At 44.7% G+C, this 24079-nt stretch overlaps 2 protein-coding genes across 2 annotated transcripts; both read left to right on the plus strand.

Moving 5' to 3' along the window:
- Positions 1–1266: 1266 nt before the first annotated feature.
- On the plus strand, positions 1267–15939 carry LOC130379603 (pre-B-cell leukemia transcription factor 1-like). Its single transcript, XM_056586543.1, has 8 exons — positions 1267–2574; positions 3672–3745; positions 8903–9147; positions 9588–9778; positions 10502–10637; positions 11216–11372; positions 13611–13699; positions 14123–15939. Exons 1-7 carry the CDS (start codon positions 2390–2392, stop codon positions 13652–13654), a joined length of 1032 nt encoding a protein of 343 aa, XP_056442518.1. The 5' UTR covers positions 1267–2389; the 3' UTR covers positions 13655–13699; positions 14123–15939.
- A 741-nt stretch (positions 15940–16680) lies between these two features.
- On the plus strand, positions 16681–23842 carry LOC130379594 (basement membrane-specific heparan sulfate proteoglycan core protein-like). The gene is made up of 8 exons (XM_056586532.1): positions 16681–16856; positions 18011–18157; positions 19623–19757; positions 20044–20216; positions 20371–20554; positions 20687–20866; positions 22736–23002; positions 23496–23842. The coding sequence occupies exons 1-8, from the start codon at positions 16808–16810 to the stop codon at positions 23498–23500; spliced, it is 1140 nt and encodes a 379-aa protein (XP_056442507.1). The 5' UTR covers positions 16681–16807; the 3' UTR covers positions 23501–23842.
- The last annotated feature ends 237 nt before the right edge of the window (positions 23843–24079 follow it).

Below are 24079 nucleotides of genomic sequence, written 5' to 3' on the forward strand. Positions count from 1 at the left end.
ACACACATACACACACACACACAAACATACAAACACACACACACTAACACAAACACACACATACACGTGCACACAAACACACAAAAACACATGCAAACAAACACGCTGTTAAGATAGATGTGGGGTAAAGGAGAAGGATGTGGTAAGTGGAGGTGTAAATTAAACTCTGAACCAGGCTGCAGCCCTACCCCCCTCTCCCAGACCAGCCGTCAATCATTCTGAGAGGGGGCGGGGTAATGTCCTAGCATTCTATTTCCCTACTCCTCCCCCTGCTATGGCAACCATGCTGAGAATCAAATGAGGGGACGGAGTACATCTGTCGCAAACTCTCAATTTATGGGTAAATAAAATATTTAGATTTAGGGACGCACTATGTTTTGTTGTTTTCCGAGATGGTTTTATAAAGTGTTGTTGAGTGAAAGTTTGTGGCGGTAGAGACCTATCAGTGATATGGACCAGTCACACATAAACTACAACACAGAATTAAAAACATAGCTACCACAAAAGGCTCTTCGTTAATATGATGCAATTTATCACACGGTGTACTACTACTACTACGCACACACAAATATAGAAACACACACACACACACACACACACACACACAAACACACACACACACACACACACACACACACACACACACACACACACACACACACACACACACACATACACACACACACACACACACACACAGAGAGACACACATACACATCGAGGTAATTGAGTCGTTAGCTATAAGAGTGGAGACTCAGACACTGCTCTGTCTTCATCAACAGCGATTTTCTCATTAGAGCAAAGATGAAAGGATGTCTCAATCTTTCTAGAACAAAGAGGCTTAGACCATAGCCGTTTACCGAAGTATAACGTAACATAAGTATACCCCTGTTGGACCAGTTGTTCAATCAATGTGTTACTTTGTCCAATGGTTGAACAGCAGTTCTGATATGGTGACAGATTTTGTGTCATTGGGCCACCTCCTTTGTGGGGTTCCATGTGGTCGTCCAACAGTGCCGCCTGATCATCAGTCTCAAGTCTCGTATGGGGCTATGGGGTTGTCGTAAAAGGCTCTAGCGTACATAAATGCATTAGTGACCCCGTGCAAGATATAAACATAAAAAAACCTCGCCTACATTATTCGCCAAACATAAAAAAAAAACGACGGTTTCCATGGTGAACAGATGAACTCGCCCCTTTGCGGTGTGAAAAGAAACTGCACTATTCCCTGGGGCCTGCTGACGTAGCGGGGAGGGATGGGGGGGGTCGAGTGCCGAGCCTCGTCAGAACAGCACAGGGAGGAGTGGAGAGAAAGAGACCAGAGGCTCTGTGGAGGAAAACGGGAATAAACACTTCATACCCTGAGCCAGCCTGATTTTTTGTTTTGGGATTTTTTAATCCAATCCAAATAGACAGTGTGGAGTGTCCAGGACATAGTATTTTTAAAACACGACTCCAAGGGGGATTGGGACGGTTGCATACTTTTAATGACTGTGCAGGTCGTATATTGGAAGGCTACTATTCGAAGAGAAGAAGAAGGCGAGGACGAGCAGGCTGCGATACATGGTCACTTTTGGATCAACTCTTCCTTTGGATATACATACGACTCGGCGTCGTTTCCACCAGCAATGTCTCAACGTTTGCAATAGCATATATCTTCTCGGTGGTGGGCAACATAAGCTAGAATTTGGAAAACAGGCCGTGCACTCTCCACGAATCCGAAATGATTCACGTTGGTAAAGAGATCCAGCGTCGCCGTTCTTCTCGTTCATAGTCAAGTCCGTACTCTCCCCTTTGTCGTTTGTATGGCTGACCGTTTCAAAGACAGCCATTCTACCTTTTTTTCCTTTCCAAGCCGCTTCCCCTCTCGTGAGCCTCTCGCCCGGGCGTGCAGCGGACGGTGGAAGGGAAGCCATGCACACGCGCGTCCCACTCCCGATCTCAGAATAGATTCGTGCAGATCGTGGTCTCACATGCCAAAGACGGATCGCGGATTGTAAAAAAGAAAAAAAAAAGAGAGAAAAAAAGGCTTATTTGCTCGCCGTGTCAACTTACTGAATGACACGTCAATTGTAAATCTGTACTTTTTTTTCTTATGTCTCTTTGTTATGCAGATAAACATATGCGCCTAAGCCAAACCAGCTCTAAAGAGGACTGCTCGTTCACAATTGTATGACCTGTTCGTCAGTGCCTTTGTTTGGATTATTTTCCTTTCGATTTTTGGGGGATAACTTTTAAAGCTCTATTCGAGTCTATTCTCGCTGTATCCAATTGTAGCAACTACCTCTTTAAAAAAAAAAAAAAAAAAAAGGAAACACCTTTTCACTCATCCGCTCCACATTGGGACAATTATTTCCCATCCTGTCAAAACGACATTTTGTCAAAAGGTATGGAAGACCAGGCCCGCCTAATGTCGGGTCTCGTTGGACTATCTGGACTGTCTCAAGGGGACATGGGCGACCATGACGCCCTACGGAAGCAACACAACCTCGGGCAACCACAGCAGGACATCGGGGACATTCTCCAGCAGATCATGGCCATCACGGACGAGAGTCTTGACGAAGCCCAGGCCAGGTAATAACAAAGAGACGTTAGCCGAGTAAACCCAACTATACACTTGAGACTCCCATTTGCAGTGAGAAGGATGTGGGCTACTGGGGGGGGGGGGGGGGGGGGGGATTTGATGTTAAGTTCATGCTTACGGGACCCATACCTGCATATTGTAATTCTGTGGACCACAGCCTGTGCTGCTTCGCGCCCTCTCCAGCATATAAATGTAACGGCCGCCCAGCGGTCACATTAACTATAATGAGTTTGCTATGTGCCTCTGATTTATCGGCCATCGTATGTCATTAACATCGACAAAGGGCCCGATAAGAGAAACGGACTCAGGGAGGGGGGGACAGGGGGTGGGGGACGCGGCCACCTCGCCCATTTGTGATGCAGATTAACATTTGGGTTCCGTTAGGTAGTGACAGAAGGGGGCCAGTTGAGGTTATGGTGAGGGGGACGTTTAGCAGTTAGTGAAGCAGCTTACCGGTTCGAGATGAGAGATCACATTTCATTTTGTTTGACCCCTGTGCATGCTGTAAATAGCCCCTCTGACCCAGGCACACCTCTCTCTCTCACACACACACACACACACACACACACACACACACACACACACACACACACACACACACACACACACACACACACACACACACACACACACACACACACACACACACACACACACACACACACACACACACACACACACACACACACACACACACACACACACAGGCATGTATGTATGTATTTAGTAGAATACATATAAGCTAGGTTTGGCTGCTCTACTCTCACCTTCCTCTTGCTCTGTTTTTTTTGTCTTGGTATGCCTTTAATTTTATTTTCCCTTTCTGTCCTATTTATTTATTTTATTGGTTTATTTGAAAGATATTGAGGGCATCCAGTGGATTATTATGTGTAATAGATAGTTATGTGTTCAGCAGATACTTTTTTTTGCATTTCTGATAAAGAATCAACAACACACAGACACACACACACACAAAGCACACACACATGCGCTGCGTGCTACGTGCGTGTGTGTATTCAAATCAAATCAGTTCATAATTCACCATCACTGCATCCCTGACTCTGCTGTCTTGCTCTTGTCCACCAAGGAAACACGCGTTAAACTGTCACAGGATGAAGCCCGCCCTCTTCAGTGTTCTGTGTGAGATCAAAGAGAAAACCGGTGAGTCCGAGTTCCAAAGCACACCATGCCCCCGCCTCCCCCCCTTCCCTCCCTTTCAACCAATGAACAAAAGTGTTACCAGCTGGTAACACAGGGGGGGTCGGACCAAAACAAAACAAAGACACGCTATGATCAATCAGCAAAAAGTTTGAATTCCATCTCATAGCGGCACACACAGAGAACACTTGGGGTGACTGCCGATTCAGATTCAAGATGATGGGCTAACTTATTGAGGATGTGCTACTGCTTTTTTAAACTTTTAAATTTTGCATAATTAGTCCTTATGGGGATTGTAGGCTTTTGAGGCTGGATGGGGCAGGGCCTTACACTTCCCAGTACCTCGGTCGTTGTCAAGTATAATATTGCTATTAGTATGCCTTATCTGCTTGTTATTATTATTATTGCATTATCTATTTTTGTGAATTGCAACTGCAAGCGTGTGGTTGAAATGGTTCTAATTCTGTCTTACAATGAAGTGGAAGAAGGGATTAAATTAACTTTTTGATTTCACATGGGCCTGGGACAGTTTGGTTTGAATGAATAAACTAACCAAAGGGTAAAGGAGTCCAGGAAAAGTCTCCTATACCTCCCTTCTCCCGCAGCCCGTTTGACTACTCCCTCTACTTAATTATTTACACAAAATCTTTCAGACAATCAAGCTTATGAGAAAAATTCATTTCAGTTCGATCTCCCCCCGTCCTCCCCCCTCTCTCTCTCTCTCTCTCTCTCTCTCTCTCTCTCTCTCTCTCTCTCTCTCTGTCTCTCTCTCTCTCTCTCTCTCTCTCTCTCTCTCTCTCTCTCTCTCTCTCTCTCTCTCTCTCTCTCTCTCTCTCTCTCTCTCTCTCTCTCTCTCTCTCTGTGCATCAACACTCTGCCTCCATTTCCCTTTCTTCCCCGTCCTGAGACGGAATGGAACCAATTAAAATAGCTCCTCACATGACAACAAGCAGTAAGACCAAAGCCCTCGTCTGTGGGATGTGATCCAACCCTCTTCCTTCTCCCTGGCCCTCCTCCTATTCTCTAAATACATTGGTTTATTTTGCTGTCATTCTAAATCAGTCTTGTGTCTTTCTCCTCTCTCTTTTTTCTGACCCTTTCTCTTTTTCGCTCGTGTTATTTCACATCCTCTCCTCTATTTATATCTGTGCTCTTCTCTCGCCTATTTTAGAGTATATTCCAGGAAACAAAACGTTTCGTTTTTTACTAGCATTAAAAAAGACACCAGCAAGAGAGCGGCAGGACTGACAGTTAGTGAGAGAGGCACAGAGGGAGAAATGGGGAGAGAGAGAGAGAGAGAGAGAGAACAGAGAGAGAAAACAGAAAGGGGGAGGGAGTAAGAGACAGCACAAGACTGAGAAGAGAGCGAGAGACAGATTGATGGATGAGTTTGAACGGGAGGCTGTAATGTTTTTTTTTTTCATGGATTGGCAGACAGTTGATAAGCTCCAGAACCTGCGTGCTGGCGGTCTTCCCCCTCTCATAGTCCTCCTCGCTGGGGAACCATTGTCGCACGCTGCCCCTGTGACTGCCTAAACTCGGGTGGGCCATGTTGTGTATCTGCTAACTCTACCACTCAGAGAGAGAGAGAGAGAGAGAGAGAGAGAGAGAGAGAGAGAGAGAGAGAGAGAGAGAGAGAGAGCATTCTCTCTCTCAGTCTGTTCCCTCTCTATAATGCTCTCTCTTACACTCTCCTCTCTCCCTCCCCCATCCGTTTTCCTCTCGCTCTCTCTTTATCACTCTTCTCTCTGTCACTCGCTGTCACCCTTTCTCGCCCAGACACACTCCTTTTCTCTCGGACTCTCTCTTTCTCATTTCGTCATTGTCTCTCTTTCACTCTCTCTCTTTGTCATTCTGAGCACCCCCCCCCCCCCCCCTCTCTCTCTCTTGCTCTCTGTCCCATCACACTAGAATGACTGACGCTGTTCAGTCAACGGATAAACATCTTTATTTTGTGCTTCCTCTGTCTTTATTTATTCATATGTAGCTTACAAGTATACACAGACACCTATCAAGGCGCACACACACACACAAGCGCACACACACACGCAGAGGAAGGGTGTGATGTTGTTTTTCTGTGTATGTGTGCACACTGCTCTATACAGAGGGGGCGTTTTGGGAGGCTGGCCTGTGATCCAGACTAATTATCACTTAATTACAATTAATGGGACTGGACTACCCTAAAACATTTGCAATATTTTCCCGCTCCATCTCTCAGCCTCTGTTCGCTCTCAGTTTCAAGGCGAAACAATCACCACAACATGGTGGTCATGCATTGACACTTATGAGATCCTCTTTCCTCTGAGCTCATGTCTGGCACGGGCCTACCAGGCCAGTGCAACTTGGGAGAGGGCAATGGATGATTGCAAAGATGAAATTGTAAATAACTTCCGAAACGAGCTCAATTACTATCCAAACACCCCTATGTTTATATCAAACAATTTGTAAATATTTAACTTCGCGTTCATTTTTCATTCAATTCCACCTCCTCTCTGCACTAATAATAGATCTTATCTCAGGTCTTGGACCCAAAACATACTGTAACTCTCAAAATAATTTGTTACTTTGGTGAGATTCAATGGCATTGAGATATCTCTCTCTGAAATTAGCTCAGCATTGTGTTTTGTGTCTTGGACGTTCAGACGTGGAGAATTCTCTGTTGAATAGATGAGAGGAGAATGTTTGGAAATAGAAGATGCTGAGGGTCGGGAAATGAAATAGGAAAAAAACCTGACGTTGGAAAGCATGAAAGGATTTAATAACAGGAAAGAGAGCGGGGAAGGAGAGGAGAGGATGGGGAGCTTTCTATTTCTAAACTATACACTGTCCTAATCCACTCCACCGGCTTCTTCTCCATCCTCCTAGTAGCCAGGTTTTATGCACACACAGGCAGACACAATTACACCCACACAAGCACACACATCCAGACACACTCACAAACACACACACCCACACAAACAAACACACATACTCACGTCGTTGGCCCAACACACAGTGACAACATCTTCACAACTGAAGCATGAAAGTGCATGCACCCATTGGTGCACACACTGTTTTCACTCCACAACAAAAGGGTTCAGACTACAAGCAGCAACTAGACCAGGAATCACACCTCGTCCATCTCCACCGTGTCATCGACGGATTACCTTGCCTACATCGTGCTTAATGGATTATTGGGTAATCGGGAGAATAAAGTAATCTGGTTAGCCTGCTGCATTAATATTTACCATGGTGTCAGAGCTTCTGTTGGGGGTGTGTCTGTAAACCTGGCTGGAGGTGGGGGGTAGGTCAGTGACGGCTGGGGGTCGGAGGTCATAGAGATGGGGGTTGGGGATGACTAGAGGTTCCGATCTTTGAATGCAGTTTCATCGGTGTGTGTGTGTGTGTGTGTGTGTGTGAGTGAGTGTGCTCTGTGGCCTGGCGGTTAGCCAGCTGCGGAGGCTGTCATAGCCCTCGTTGTGGGATTATGAATGTGTGAGAAGATCCCTGCAACTACACAGTAATTGCCACCTAATTTGCATAACTGTGCAAATTAATGACCTCTCAAATGAGCATTCATTTTTCACAGGGTCTTTAGTAGCTCCTTAAGAGCCCCTGTTAATTAAAGGCTGTGTGCCTGTCTGTGCATCCAACAGTGTGTGTGTGTGTGTGTGTGTGTGTGTGTGTGTGTGTGTGTGTGTGTGTGTGTGTGTGTGTGTGTGTGTGTGTGTGTGTGTGTGTGTCTGTGTCTGTGTCTGTGTCTGTGTGTGTGTGTGTGTGTGTGTGTGTGTGTGTGTGTGTGTGTGTGTGTGTGTGTGTGTGTGTGTGTGTCTGTGTGTGTGTGTGTGTGTGTGTGTGTGTGTCTGTGTGTGTGTGTGTGTGTGGGAGGGGTGTTTGTGTTTGTGTATTTTTTTCTTTGCTTGCAGGATGCCGGGCAGAGCCGGCATCACCACCATAGCAACAGCTAGTGTTTTTTTTGTTGTTGTTCTATTCATTCTCTTCTTCTTCCCTTCCCTCACTCCTGTCTCTCTTTGTCTCCCCTCGCTCTGTCTCTTCGTCTGCCTCTGTAGATCACAATGTGCGACTGTGTTGCAGCCATCACTGGACACGCACACACACACACACACACACACACACACACACACACACACACACACACACACACACACACACACACACACACACACACACACACACACACACACACACACAATAACACGTAGTAAATTGACTTGATCTGAGACAAACACAAACAGAGCCAGTGTTTCCTACGTCACGCGAGGTCTGCGTTAACAGCTGCATCGCTTTGTGTTTAGCAGACGCTTTCTAAAGGGTCGTAAGAGCGGCCAATAATACGTCGCTTGTTACAGGTGAATGAAAATAGTGAAGCGGATTTCTGGGTTGGGGGGTTGTTGTTTTTTTGGCAGGCTTAATTAAACATGTCACGCAGGCTGTTGGAGATCTGTAATGATCACATCAATTATCCCAAGCTTCTTGTTGCATTACGTTAATGCCGTAGCATTATAGGGTCGTATATGCAACTGGTGTCCATTGTCACATGTCGTCTAGGAATAGCTTGAGCTGAACCCAGTGTCTGGGTCGCTGGAGATTAGAAGCGGTTTCGCAGCCTGCTGCGTGTCATGTCAATAATGCCAAAGGAGCCTTTGTTGCTATTGTTTTGAAATGCAGTGGGCCTTTTTTTGTCTTTATTTTTTAAAGGACATTCCAATGTGAGACTCTTTAAGGCAATGTTTCTCACTCGCATAGACCAAGGGAACAACCACAATTAGTAGTGCGGTGACAGTGGTTATGCCCGGTAAGAGGCTGCACTCTGCTGGTTGTTGAAGGAACTGCAGAAAGAATAACTAAATGGCAACACGCGTACACAACGATTCGGTATGCTGTGGCAAACAATCATCACAAACACGCTTCCTCTATGAAGAAGTCACATTGTGTGACAAAAAGCTTTAAATTTAATGATTGGGTTAAAATTACATTTTTTAAAACTTGAAATATAAACGAAATAGAAGCGTCCAGTCTCAAATTCATTATTTCAAAGAGTCACTCTGTGGCATGTAGTTGCAGAACATCTCATCACATCGACGATGTAACCGTAGTAAGTTAACTACGTCAACTCAAAGACAACATGCTAACACCCTGGTTCCTCTCCCGCCACCACAGTCCTCAGTATCCGAGGGATCCAGGACGAGGACCCCCCCGACCCGCAGATCATGAGGTTGGACAACATGCTGCTCGCCGAAGGCGTGTCCGGCCCGGAGAAGGGCGCGGCTTCGGCTGCGGCCGCTGCTGTCGCCGCGGCGGCAGGCGGCTCTCCCAATGAAGGCAGCATAGAGCACTCAGACTACAGGGCCAAGCTGGCCCAGATACGGCAGATCTTCCACTCTGAGTTGGAGAAATACGAACAGGTAGGAAGGAGAACTACGCAAAAAAAAAGAAGGTTATTGTGGTTATTTCTAAAAACCACTTTTGTTGGTTTGAGCATTATGGTTATGATTATTATTATTTGTATTATTGTTTGTATGATTATAAGTGGATTAGATATATTATTAATATTAGGAAACAGATAAACCACCCAAAGTTCATCAAACACCATCATCACACATCGCCTCCTGAATTGAATCAGTAATATGTTTATCACTGATTCGTTGTTTATTTGTTCTAAAACGTTCTTTGTTTGTTATGATCGATCATTACGGTAATAATTATTATGATGATTATTATTATGTGTGTTACTGTTGTTTATCATCATCACCGTCCCCATCCACATCGTCATCATCAGCATCACCCTTGTCTTTACCCTCCCGGGCCGGCTAACCCTCTCCCCGTCCCTCCCCCCTGGCTCCAGGCCTGCAGCGAGTTCACCAACCACGTGATGAACCTGCTGCGGGAGCAGTCGCGCACGCGGCCCATCTCGCCCAAGGAGATCGAGCGCATGGTTGGCATCATCCACCGCAAGTTCAGCTCCATCCAGATGCAGCTGAAGCAGAGCACCTGCGAGGCCGTCATGATCCTGCGCTCCCGCTTCCTGGACGCCAGGTCGGTGGTTGTTGTTGTTCTTCTTTCTGACTAAAGGACTCCTATTTCATTATTTTTATTGGTGGTTTATTTGAATAGGGCAAGATACAAAAACATATACAGCTGTGAAACAGTCATCGAATGTTTGCAGCATAGGGTTTCTAGCCAAAGCTTATTTATGACATTTGTCCCTAGTGGGGCTTTTGGTTAAGAATAATAATTCAGATGAACATTATTAAAAAGTAAGAAAATGGAAATTAAATTAAGTAGAAAATTAAAGAGGATAAAAGAAGACATACAGAGAGCACATTATAAAATAGTATGCGGGCATGATTGTTGCTGAATAAAGCCACAATTTTGTGTTGTACCACTCAGTGTGTTGATGATTGGCCATCGCAATAAGCGACCATATAATGACTTCCATCCAGCTGTATGATGGTTTTAGTGTGGGTCAACTAACCTACCAGCCTATCCAGTGGACTTTACCAAACCGGTCGGCCGATCAGTCCATCATACATATGGGTGGACCCTCCCATGTGTGAGATCACTATCAGGCAGGTTTTGAAAATGGCTTGTAATGACTAATTGACATCACACCTGGTAGTTGCTAGGGGACTTTAAAGTTTCGCTTTTTGTCATTTGATGCATGTTTATGCACCCTCATGGACCAGGTTAACGACACAGTGGTTCCGTACAATGTTGTGTTCTTTCTGCATTGATACGAGCCGTGTGTTTCCCCCCCAGACGGAAGCGACGGAACTTCAACAAGCAGGCGACGGAGGTGCTGAACGAGTACTTCTACTCCCACCTGGCTAACCCCTACCCCAGCGAGGAGGCCAAGGAGGAGCTGGCTAAGAAGTGCGCTATAACCGTCTCTCAGGTCAGGGTTCAAGCAGCTCAAACACTCATACCACTCACAGTCAGCCACGCTTCAAAACAGTCTTTACAGCTATTGTTTCTACATGATGTAGGGCTTTGCAATTAATCTGATTTTGGTCGTGAATTCGATTTTCTGGTCATACGATCTCAAACTAATGTAATTGAGTTGAAACTAGTTTTTTACGGTATATTTGCTTAAGTCATTAAATGTTTTATAGAAATTTCAAAAAGGAACATTTTAACATTTTCTATTAGAATAGTATATTTTTCCGTTCAGTTTCAGTTTAAGTACTCAGTTACTAATCGTGTTTTCAAACTCAAAAATAATCGTTAGAATAATTGTGATTTCAATAATGAATAAAATAATTCCCATAATCTAGCAGTCCTAACATTATGCGCAGTCGTGTTTCTAGTACATGATACACAATAGAGTTAACAAGGACAAAGTAACCAAATCTAGAGTCAGTTCCAATGGTAGTTAAATCTTAAAAGGTTGGCCAAATCCAAAAAGTATCTAAATGCTTTAAAGGTCTCTCCTCATGCGTTTCTCTTCCGTCTCTACATCCTCTCTCCGTCTAGGTGTCCAATTGGTTTGGGAATAAAAGAATTCGGTACAAGAAGAACATTGGTAAATTCCAAGAGGAGGCTAACCTTTACGCCATGAAGACGGCCGTGGACGCAGCCAGTGTTTCCTCGCAGGCCAGCCAAGCCAATTCCCCCGGCACGCCAAACTCAGGTACACGCTGACAAATGCACGCATGAACTCATAAGGAAAACCTCATGAGTTTAAGTTTTCATAACTAAAGACACCTTTATTGTAAGGGCAAATCACTCCATTTATTCACTACTCCCAGATTCAGCTGATCGGGGTCTTTGGCTAATGCTCGTCGTACTGATTCCCTGGTAGCCTAGCAAAGGAAAATATTATTCTTCATTTTTTGTTTTCTTTAGACAACAGTTTAGTTTCAGTTTGCTGTTTAACTAATGGCCGGCCTCACTTTTTCAAAACAATCTCCGGTCTATTCTGGTGAAGCTCTGCGGATATGCCTGGAGAATGTAGATTGTTTTGCTTGATAATGTACCTTTATCTGCTCCTGGTTCTACTAGAGAGAGTTTTTGGAATATGTCTGACAATTTGCGACATGTGGTGCTTGACTCACAGGAAGCTGTTCAGTGGTCTCTATATGAAAATGTTCAACTGTGAGGCTGTTCATTGTAAAATCCCCACCTAGCCCCATTGAAAAGGGAACTGTTGCTAACTCTGTTAAGATCTTGGGTGTTAACTGGCTCTTTGGCAACCATATAGCTTGCCTGTGTTTACATGTGATGTGTGTGCATAGTTTAATGTAGCATTCTTTCATACTTATTAGGGTTCTTAGTGTCTGTAATATTAAGCCAGGCTGTAGATAGTGTGGGCATGTGTGTGTGTGTGTGTGTCTGTGCTTGTGTTGTGGTATGTGTATATGTAATGCATGAGTATGTAATGTGTGTATGTGCGTGGATTTTATTTGTGTTTCATAATGCGTGTTTTTTTATGTGTGTACACGTAATATCTGTTTATGATGTGTGTGTATGTAATGTGTGTGTTTATAATGTGTGTGTATGGCATGTGTGTTTAGAATATGTGTGTATGTAATGTGTGTGTTTATAATTTGTGTGTATTCATGTGTGTTCAGAATGTGTGTGTATGTTATGTTTGTGTTTATAATGTGTGTGTATGTAATTTGTGTGTTTATAATGTGTGTGCATGTCATGTGTGTTTATGTGTGTGTATGTAATGTTTGTGTTTATAATGTGTGTAATGTGTGTGTTTATAATGTGTGTGTATGCAATTTGTGTATTTATAATGTGTGTGTATGTAATTTGTGTCTTTATAATATGTGTTTATGTAATGTTTGTGTTTATGTGTGTGTATGTAATTTGTGTGTTTATGTGTGTTTATGTAATGTTTGTTTATAATGTGTGTGTGTTTATAATGTGTGTTTATGTAATGTTTGTTTATAATGTGTGTGTTTATGTGTGTGTTTGTAATGTGTGTTTATAATGTGTGTGTTTATAATGTGTGTTTATGTAATGTTTGTGTTTATAATGTGTGTGTATGTAATTTGTGTGTTTATGTGTGTTTATGTAATGTTGTTTATAATGTGTGTGTTTATAATTTGTGTGTTTATAATGTGTGTGTATTTAATTTGTGTGTTTATAATGTGTGTTCATGTAATGTTTGTTTATAATGTGTGTGCTGTGGTATCCCGGTCCTCGGTTGGGCCGGGTTCCACGGACAAAACTCGCTTGGTGTAGGGTTTTTAGCCATGGCAGGCATTTATTTAACAATCAACGTGAAACAATCAAACTATGAAGGAGTCGCGGTCTCTAGGGCCTCCGTGGGCCTCTAGGCTCTCTCGCTGCCACGAGCCCTTCCTTCCTGCTCCCGACCCGTGCTGTGCTGTGCTGGTCCTCCTCTTAAGATGGCTCCTCCGCTTTCGGCCAGGTGTCCCCCAATCACCCTGATTGGGGAGCCGAATGGGCTGCTCTCCATCGCCGGCTGGTGGGTGGGGGGTCCTTTACGGTACCCCGGGCCTGTCCAGGCCGAGGCTTCCGTGGCGGGATGCCACAGTGCATGTAATTTGTGTGTTTATAATGTGTGTTTATGTAATGTTTGTTTATAATGTGTGTGTTTATAATGTGTTTGTATTGTGTGTTTATAATGTGTGTGTTTATAATGTGTATGTAATGTGTGTGTTTATAATGTGTGTGTTTATAATGCGTGTGTTTCTAATATGTGTGTATGTAATTTGTGTGTTTATAATATGTGTGTATGTAATTTGTGTGTTTATAATGTGTGTGCATGTAATGTGTGTGTGTGTGTAATGTTTGTTTATAATGTGTGTATGTGTAATGTATGTGTTTATAATGTGTGTGTGTGTGTGTGTGATGTATGTGTTTATAATGTGTGTGTGTGTGTGTGTGTACACAGGAGGATACCCGGCCCCGTGTTACACTCCTGATGGGAGGTTATGAGGACCTGCGTGGAGAATCCCCCCCCCCCCCCATCACTGTCTGCATGTGAGTAACCATGGCAAGTAACCATGGCAACCCGTAACACATTACAGTGCTGATTAAGTTGTTTCTGGAGTAGGCTGCAGAAATGCTTTCACTTTTGAAACCAGGAAGCTTTGTTGTCCAAATGACACAACAGGATTTACTTTGTGACAAACCTACACGTGTGGAAAACGTTTTTTGAGTGTAGCGGAAGTGGCATTAAAATAACCAACTGTGAAAGAAGGAACAATGACTGTAAATAAACTACTGATTAACTATTTAATAATTGGTTTACCTTGTGGAAAACTTGACGATTTGAGATGTGGAAGTGAAGTAGCAAGCTGAAAAAGAACCTGCTCTAAGAACCCTCTCTCCCTGTCTCCATCTCTCTCTCTCTCCCTCTCTCTCTCTCTCTCTCTCTCTCTCTCTCTCTCTCTGTTATGCCAGGGTGAAGAGGGTCTGCCGGACAGCACTGATACCTTCTCTGTCTCGAGCGCCCCCTGGAGCCTTGGCAGTGGCCACCCATGACACCTCAAACTAGGGCCATGTCCACTCCACACACCAGATAAAAGTCAAAACACACCTTTTGCTCTCTGTGTTGGCCTTCCACCCACAGTAAACGTGCTTTTTCCACCAATCGCAAACTGAGCTTTTTTGAAAAAAACAAACAAAGATCTCCAAAAAGGACGACAGATTAACAATGATCTGGAGCTGTATGGACGAGCAACACGGTATACTTGTGATCCAGGACAATAAAGGCCATATTCCGGTTGGCTGCAGTGTTAGCGCATGACAGATGGAAGGTAAGCGAAGGTGGAGACGCCAGTACGGGCAGAAAACGTTTGGCACAGGATCTGCTTTTCTTTCTGTAATTATCCGCCGTAGTGTGGACATGGCCTAAGACCCCAGTCCTCCCAGCTCCCTCCCCCCCCCCCCCAACCGCCGTCAAAGGCTACCCTGGGGTGCGGCTCAAACTAACAATCCCAGAGAAGCACGCCCACTCGGAGCCGAACCTCAAGCCGAAGAACTAAGAACTAGGAAAAATCTACAAATGAACTTCTAACATTTTACGTTTCTTTGTTGTTGTTGTTGTTTTAATTTTTTATTTTTAATGCTGACACCATGACCAGAACCACAGCCGTTTTATTTGTTTACATAACTTAGAAATTTGTGTTTCGGACAAGGCTCTTGTTTTTTTTTTTTTATAAACACCTGTCATGTTTGTATCTTGTTTAAAACAAAAAAAGTTAATACGATAAATCTAGTCACTGTAGAGAGGCTTTTTTTAAATACCGTTTCACGATGGGACATCTGCTTGTTTATGGCCTGGAGCCAGAAGTGGACTCATTATGATATTTTAAAGAACAAGGAAAAAAAGGTTTAACAAAAAAAATGGAAAAAAAAGAAAAGAAATGTAATTGTCTTTCATGCATGTAGTCCTTTTTAGATGTTTAGCAATGATTGTATTTTTCTTTTCTCTTTAACTTTTTAAAAAAATTGTTGCTACAGAGAGAAAAGAAATGTATAGCTACAACAAAACCGAAATGGCAAAAAATAACCAAAAATGAATAAACACATTGTATGTCAATTATTTCAGTACTGTTTCGTGTGTGTGTTTTTTAATGAAATACACAAGTAAAACCATCAAACTTGTGTAATTCACTTTGAGAATTAGTGGTTGTGGTTAATGATAGCAGATTAAATTTGATTTAGAGAACTAGCTTGCGACCAGTTTCTACTGCCCTTTAAAGTAGTCTAAAGGCTTTAGTGTTTTCCAGTCGGACAGTAACAGACAGCAGTAAAAAAAATGTATGTTTAGAAAAGGTGGGAATGTATGCAGGAGTGAAGAGGAACAGTGTTTGTATAAATTGTAGGGTAAGAGCTGCATAAACACTTCTGCTTTACTGTAGGTCAGCCAGTAATGATGTTGTCCAGCTGGCCACTTTTCCTTTAAGCCGGTTTAGATGACGAGAAAAACAAAAGTATTCAACCCTTGAATTAACGTTTAGGAAAGAATCATAAGGCCCAGACGTACAAGTCAACATCTCTGGAGCTGTGCTTACACAATGTCTCTTGCTTACTCAAACCCTAGACCTACTGGAAGTGGGTATTTTCATCACTAGTCTTTTTGAAGTGTTTGTGAAATGGCTATTTTTTAATCCTTAGACCAGATATAGGTTTAGGAGGTAAAGAGACAGTTGGCTAAGTATCCATATTCATCATGATAATTAGTAATAAGTATGTGCTGTGATGCTAATTTTTTTTCAACGTTTGAATGTAAAGACAATTTTTTTTTCTTGATTCAGAAATTGATTACTTTCCTTGTGCATCACATTAATTTGTTCCCAACTGTCTCCAGACAATATCTTATTGTATTAACCTATTTATCTCAATTCCTTTTAAAGAGGATCATTCGGTAGAAAAAGGCTCTGTATTTGCTATGTGTCAAAGGACCGTCTAACGGTGTGTTTGATTGCTCGGTGTATTAGGCTACAGCTTCCAACGGTTCATTGGCAGACTAGCAAGCCTGCTATGTTCTCCACCCTTGACCAAAACCCAAACACTGACAAGGGTTTGAAAAAAGAACAGCCTGGATCGCTGCTCAAACAACTGTTGTCATGTTAGCCCCATTGCAATACTCAGAAAGTAGGCCACAGCAGGGGGCATAGTTTGAGGTCCTTGAAACGAGTTGATTGTGTTAGACTCTGAACACGACGCTTCACCGTTCTGCAGTGCTAATAAGATGGAACAAAGCGTGGGGTCGTGCAACCTTCACATGCGCTGTTGTTCTCATCTTCTGCTCAGTCAGTATCTTGTGAATTGAGTGTTCTCCTTATAATTGCATTACCCTCTACTCTCAGTTAAGTGTGGAAACACGCACAAAACAAAACAAGCACTCGTCTATGTGAAGTCTTTCTCCCATGTCCCTTTAGGTTGATGTTGGATCAAAGTAAACAGCATTTCGGGGGTAAAGTTCGACCCCGGCGGAGCTGGGAGGGTAGAAAGCAGTAGACATGGAGAGAGAGAGAGAGAGAGAGAGAGAGAGAGAGAGAGAGAGAGAGAGAGAGAGAGGTAGATAAAGAAATAACGAGGCATACACTGTAGAGGCAGAGGGGTTACTGTCAGGCCATCATGGATACCTCTACAGCTGCAGCGATCCTGATTTCTCTGGTTCTCTCAGGTAATCCGTTTAACTTGGGGATGACAGCAGACTCCAGGCACATTTCAAGTGAATCGCAAGTTGATAAGGTTGAATTATTGTTGAGTCACTGATATGACACATTGCCCCAACATGCCCCAGCATGGGGCATGTTGGGGGTAAATTGAGCAATCTGAGGGTAAATTTACCAATTTACTTTTTCAAGTTGAATGCATTTTCTTTTCCCAATAGTCTTATATATATATTTGCTTAAGGTAAGTTTAAACAATATAAAAGTATGTATTTTTGCCACTTCTCTGATGGATTTTCAGTGGCTGCTCTCTTCATCTCCTTACTCTCTCTTTCTTGGCATGATAGCTTTTCTATAATGTTTAAAATATGACAAAACCAAATCAGTTGTGTAATACTGTACTACATTGAAACACCACTTTATACTTTAGGGACTTAACTTAATTTCAGTGCATCATGGTGGGGTTCATTGAAGGACTGGCTCCACTTACCCCACAGCATGTGTCTCACTTTGCCCCACAGTCACAATTTTGGACAAAAACTGCCTAGTTCAACAATTCAGGCTAATCTTTAGCTGAATTATTATGCAAATCACCAACATGTATGACATATATTTTTACGCGCTGATAAATTTGCTTTGACATAGCAGTCATTATAACTGATATGTTAAAAACAAACAGTACTTTGACAAGCAACAAGTTCATTGAGAAAAAAACATACTTGCAACTTTACCATGTGCTTCTCTCCATCACAGCCAGATATACATTATGGGTGCTTCCTGAATTGATGTTCAAGTAACAACAAATGTGTACAGTTGCCTTAATACAGGGGGTGGGTCTACTTACCCACTGGCTCATCTTCACTCTCTCCAATTGTATTTTTTTATTGATTTTGCTTAATTACAGGCTTACATTTGAAAAGCGTTTTAAAAAACAACAACTAATAGTTAATATGCAACCAGCACCCCCTTCACTTTTACGCTCTCATCTAAGCAAAACCGATCTAATCAATCTGTGTATTTGTCCTCTTTATTTACTCTGTGGCGATTCGCGTTTGCACATGCAGCATGGACCCGAGTAAAGGTTCTCTCTCTCTCTCTCTCTCTCTCTCTCTCTCTCTCTCTCTCTCTCTCTCTCTCTCCCCACCCCCTTTCTGTCTGTCTGCAGTGGGCGCCCAGGCCCCGGTTGTGTCCATTGAGCCCCGCGTGGTGTCGGTGCGGCAGGGAGAGTCCGTTAGCATCAGGTGCATCGTGGATGGAAGTCAACATCCCATCACGCGGGAGTGGAAGAAGTCCAACAGCCCACGCTTAGCTGGTGGGTCTTGTTTTGTGCTTTAAACACTCCTTTAGTACCCAAGTCTGCCTGCCTCTGGTGGAACCATCTGTGAATGGGTGTAGAGTGATTGATTGAGGGTTCTGGATGCTCTTCTTCCGTGCAGAGGTTGTACACTTGTCCACTGAGGAGAGTTGTTAACAGGGACCACTGGTTTCTTCCACTAGGGGCGCAAAACCTAGTGGTTTATAGACAAATAAATGTCAGAGATCATAATTCTCTTTCTATAAAATTTACACTATTATCGATTAGGCCTACATTCCTATCATGCATATCGATCTGTCTGTCTGTCTGTCTGTCTGTCTGTCTGTCTGTCTGTCTGTCTGTCTGTCTGTCTGTCTGTCTGTCTGTCTGTCTGTCTGTCTGTCTGTCTGTCTGTCTGTCTGTCTGTCTGTCTGTCTGTCTGTCTGTCTGCTCTGCACCAGTGGTACAGTGGGAATCTTTGTGGTCCATACCAGCTGCTCAGTGATCCGTCAAGTGGTCCTTGTGGTCCAGTCCATTGGTTAATCAAGTGCCTGTCATTTTGTAACTGAACCAAACGTTTTTGTAGTTGAGCCTAAGATTTGTGAACCTCTAATGGGAAGGCCTATTTATAGTTACAGGAAAAATGCTTAATCTGAATAGGTGGCAGATTAGTAACGTGATTAACACATGTGTTAATAAATTAAGAATAAATACACTTAATTTACACAACCAAACATATACTGTCAACAAATACAACAATATTTGTGATTGTGTACTGCAAACTGTATTTGAAAACCTTACAACTTAATTTTGAGAAAAGTGGCTACCTAGGCTACCCATCAATACACATCACTAAACTGATTTATACCAAAAAATATATATAGACACGTTTTAAAGAAGAGGTTAAAATATCATTGGACATAAAATATGTCCAATGATGACATATAACATAACGCTTTGCATTGTTGCTGTTTTAATAGTTATTCTCAAATTTACTACAAACTACAGTTTTTCAGTTGGTTCACTTACAGTTCTTTAGAGTGAAATTCAACTCAGTTGAAGGAGAGATAGGACGTAGAAGGTGTTCAGTGGATGAGCACTGCGGGACAGACCACTTGACAACTGGTCCGGACTACAAGGACCGAGGGAAGGACCACTGGGGATAACTGGTCCAGACCGTCTAGTATAACCGCACAAACTGCAAAAGAAAGGGTAACAATTAAGAATATAGTCATAATAAAGTATATTTAATAGACAGAGGATGATGATTTTTGAACTATATTGAGCTAACAGCGTTTCCAGACCTGCCACAGAAGAGAGAAGGTGTATTAGGGACCACAAAGACAACTCCACATACTAGTAAACTGGTCCTGACTACTAGCTGTAGCGCCCCTAGTGGTATAAACCAGTAGTGCCTCATAGCCGCCGCGGACGGCAGACAGGCCATTGAATCGACCACAACCCCGTCTCCTTCTTCCTCCAGATAATGTGAAGGTGAGCCGCGATGGTTATGTCCTGACCATCGCTGACGCCCAGCCCGATAACCAGGGCCAGTACCGCTGTGTGGCGGCTAACCCCGCGGGCCGCACCTCTGGAACAGCTGTGCTGAACGTCAGATGTAAGCTCGACTCAACCCTCTTGGTGTCATACGCTTGTGCATATGACTGTTCAGATGACACTGAACTGCGTGTGTGTGTGTGTGCGTGTGTGTGCATGTGTGTGTGTGTGCGCGTGTGTGTGTGTGTGCGCGTGTGTGTGTGTGTGCGTGTGCATGTGCGTGTGTGTGTGTGTGCATGTGTGTGTGTGTGCTTGTGTGTGTGTGTGCGTGTGTGTGTGTGCAATTGTGTGCGTGTGCGTGTGTGTGTGTGCGTGTGGGTGTGCGTGTGTGTGCGTCCGTCCTTCAGATCCTCCGACAGTGACGCTGACTCCTGCTGGGCCCCTGCGGGTCCGGGTGGGTGAACCTGTATCCATCGAATGCCGCGTCACAGGCCGGCCGCGGCCAAGCCTCAAGTGGAAACGCCTGGGCTCCCCCCTGGATCTTGTTACCAAGGCAACAGAGGATGTGAACACCCTAGAGGTAACCGGCGCTCACACACGCACACACACGCATGCACAAACACACACACATACGCACACACACACACACACGCACACGCACACACACATCATCCGCTTAATCAGTAGAAGGCCTACAGTGATGGTGTCATGGAGGCCCCCTCCTCTTCCTCCAGTGGGCGCTGGTCCGGCCGGAGGACTCGGGCGTGTACGCCTGCCAGGCGCAGAACAACGAGGGCATGACGGAGGTCAAGGTGGAGGTGACGGTCCAGAACCAGGGCACTCCTGTGGCCTCGGTGGCGGTGGAGCTCATCACAGCGGTGCAGGGACACACCGTCACCATGGAGTGTCACGCCACTGGTAGGATACGTGTGTGTTTGGGACCGAACAGAAAGAATAACCAATACTACTGTCCCACCTGTGTTTACCCTTCTTCTCAACATTGCCAAACTCCAAATTGTTTATTGTGCCTCTCCCTTCGTCTTCATCCAGGGAATCCTACGCCGGTCGTCACCTGGTCCAAACTCAGGGCGCCGTTGCCGTGGCGACACACGGTTTCCGGTGGCGTTCTGACCCTGACTGAGGTGGGGCGGCAGGACTCGGGGCAGTACATCTGCAACGCCACCAACGTCCACGGCTACAGTCTGGCGTACACCCAGATGGAGGTCGAGGGTGAGCCGTCCTCTACGCTCCAAAGCGTGCATTCGTAGCGAGAGAGACAGATGGCGGCACTGCGGGGAGGGCGTAGCCATTACGCAGCAGCTCAGGAGGTAGAGCGGGTTGGCTGGTAACCGCAAGGTTGCTAGTTCAAATCCCCGGCTCCTCCTAGCTTCGAGGTGTCCCTAAGCGAGGGCACCGAACCCTAACTGCTCCCGACGAGCTGGTTGTCATCTCGCACGGTGGACTCCGCGGTCGGTGTGTGAATGTGTTTATGAATGGTTGAATGTCAGGCAATATTGTAAAGCGCTTTTTATAAAAGGGCTAGATAAATGCAGTCCATTTACCATTTCAGTTACAAGGGGGCGAGGGGCGAAAGAGAGGGCGGGACTCCGGTAGAGGGGTGTTTTTCGCCGTTCCATATTTCAGATTTTGCCTCTTCACCGTAAAACTCCATATTTATTTGGAGTTTTTTGGTTGCTCATCCTGTCATGTTGTTATGCCTGGGACCGCCATCGCTAAGAGCAAGCAAGTCACAGCTCTTCTCTGTTTGGGAACCACAGTGGTGGAACGAGCTCCCTGCCGCAGTCAGGGTTGGACTGGGACAAAAATTCAGCCCTGGCATTTTCTGTCCAGACCAGCCCACTACATTATCAGCACTAGGGGTGGGACGAGACAAACGGGAAGAACCCTGCATGTATTGATTAAAACAATTTAATCAAGTACATACATCCAAATAATAGTACAGCACTGTAAATAGCAGTTGTTGCTTTTTTTTGTTCTGATTTTCAAGTTTGTGTCTCTTGTCCTGCCGACAAGAAAGGTGTGAAACCCGAACAGGAAGTTAACTTACGTCCTGTGATCGCTGCATCTCCACCCCCCATATCTACAAAACCCTTGTTAAATATCACACTTGATCCAACGCTAAATTCTCTCTTGCAGTTTTTAGTCAGTGACTGTGAAAATCTTTTGGTGTAAGCCCAGCATTAGTTAAAACCAGACTCGGACAATAATAACAAAATATCCTGACAAATAATCTAAATAGAAACATATTACAGACAGTAGCATCATTAGAGCTAAAACTCATTTGTTTTAACGGTGACTCGCACATGTATGTATACATGTGCAAGTCGCACATGTATGTATACATGTGCGAGTCGAGTTGAACTTAAAAGATGTGCAGATGTTTGATATTAAAATCATCAATATGAAAATCTTCAACCAGGAAATAATCATAATCAAACCTTTTGTTTCAATCTGAGACAAAACAAGTTGCGAAATAAGCTCTCTCTCTCTCTCTCTCTCTCTCTCTCTCTCTCTCTCTCTCTATCTCTCTCTCTCTCTCTCTCTCTCTCTCTCTCTCTCTCTCTCTCTCTCTCTCTCTCTCTCTCTCTCTCTCTCTCTCTCTCTCTCTCTCTCTCTCTCTCTCTCACTCTCTCTCTCTCTCTCATAATAGAAGAACTTCTAGCAGGTCAGGTAAACCTGTTTGACAGGAGATGATGGTAGCAGAGAAAAAAAAAGAGAAAAAGAGAGAAAGAGAAAAAAAAAAAAAAACATAGCGGACCGGACTGGCCCACATTGGGTCAACGGCCCACCGGGACGATGCCCGGTATGCCAGATGGCCAGTCCCCCCCTGCGCAGAGTCGCTCACCAGCTTCAGCAAAAAAAACTCATGCAAATGTTTTCCTCCTCGCTCTGGGGACTGTTAACCGCCAGCCACAGCTCATAGGAAGTAAGAGACCTGAAACTGCGCTACAGTATATCGAGACTACACCGCACTTCACACACCAACTCTCAGCCTCCTGTCAACACATGCATGCCTGACTCTAACCTCCACCTCGATTCCCCCCCCCCCCCCCCCCCCCCCCCCCACCGCCACCGTAGCCCCGCCGTACACCACCATCCTGCCCGAGCAGGTGCGGCTGCGAGCGGGGGACGCCCTGCGGCTCCAGTGCCTTGCCCATGGGGCGGCGCCGCTGAGCTTCCAGTGGAGCAGGGCGGGCCGGGCGGGCCTCGCCCCCGGCGCAGAGACCACCGGCGACGGGCAGCTGCTGATAGCACGGGTGAAGCTGTCGGACAGCGGGACGTACAAGTGCGTGGCCACCAACCACCTGGGGGCCAGTGAGGCACTGGGCAAGGTCGTCGTCAAGAGTGAGTGGAGAGTCGGCACGGAGAGGACCGGTGGATTGGTCGGCTCTGCTGGGTGTGGTTTAAAAGTCTGTCATTAAAACCAACCCGTCTCTGCTCTCTGTTTCTCTGTCTCTGTCTCCTTCTCTGTCTGTCTGTCTGTCTGTCTCTCTCTCTCTCTCTCTCTCTCTCTCTCTCTCTCTCTCTCTCTCTCTCTCTCTCTCTCTCTCTTTCTCTGTCTCTCTCTGTCTCTCTCTCTCTCTCTCTCTCTCTCTCTCTCTCTCTCTCTCTCTCTCTCTCTCTCTCTCTCTCCTTCTCTGTCTCTGTCTCTCTCTCTCTCGCTCTCTCTCTCACTCTCTCTCTCCTTCTCTGTCTCTCCCTCTCTCTCTCTCTCTCTCTCTCTCTCTCTCTCTCTCTCTCTCTCTCTCTCTCTCTCTCACTCTCTCTGTCACTCTCTCTCTCCTTCTCTGTCTCTCTCTCCCTCTCTCTCTCTTTGTCCTTCTCTCTCTCTCTCTAGATTAAGGACCACTTGTGCCGCAACCACTTGTGCTGGAAGCTCCCTACACTGTCCCAGCTCCACCAACGTTAACCCAGTATAACTTTGGCCAAACGAGGACAACCAGACAACTAGACGACATACTACCACAGTACTCGTCAGGGCCATACCGTCATCATTGCCTGTGATACACATTATCAATCATCAGAGAGTTTAATTGCATCTTTCGCGATCCTGTTACTCACAATGCCGCAACGTTACACTTTACGAGGGGATAATATATGGCACAACCTCGCATACTGACATGTCCCACTCACAGTCTGCTGTATTTACAAACCAACCTGTACAAATAAAAGTGATACAGTAAACCAAGCCATTGTAGTTGGATTTTATGTCGACGAAGTTTTGCGAACTCTCTCCGTTTAACAATAACCAGAAAGGACAATGAATAATCCTGAGTGGATTCAATGATTATTTTCTTTGGGTACTGGCACAGGTAACCCTAAATATATATACCCATACAACACTATACTAAACCCAACACAACCCTATACTGATCCCCATACACGCATACTATACCCATACAACACTATACTAAACCCAAC

The sequence above is a fragment of the Gadus chalcogrammus genome, chromosome 3, assembly GCF_026213295.1.
Source record: "Gadus chalcogrammus isolate NIFS_2021 chromosome 3, NIFS_Gcha_1.0, whole genome shotgun sequence".
In the NCBI taxonomy this organism is placed as follows: domain Eukaryota; kingdom Metazoa; phylum Chordata; class Actinopteri; order Gadiformes; family Gadidae; genus Gadus; species Gadus chalcogrammus.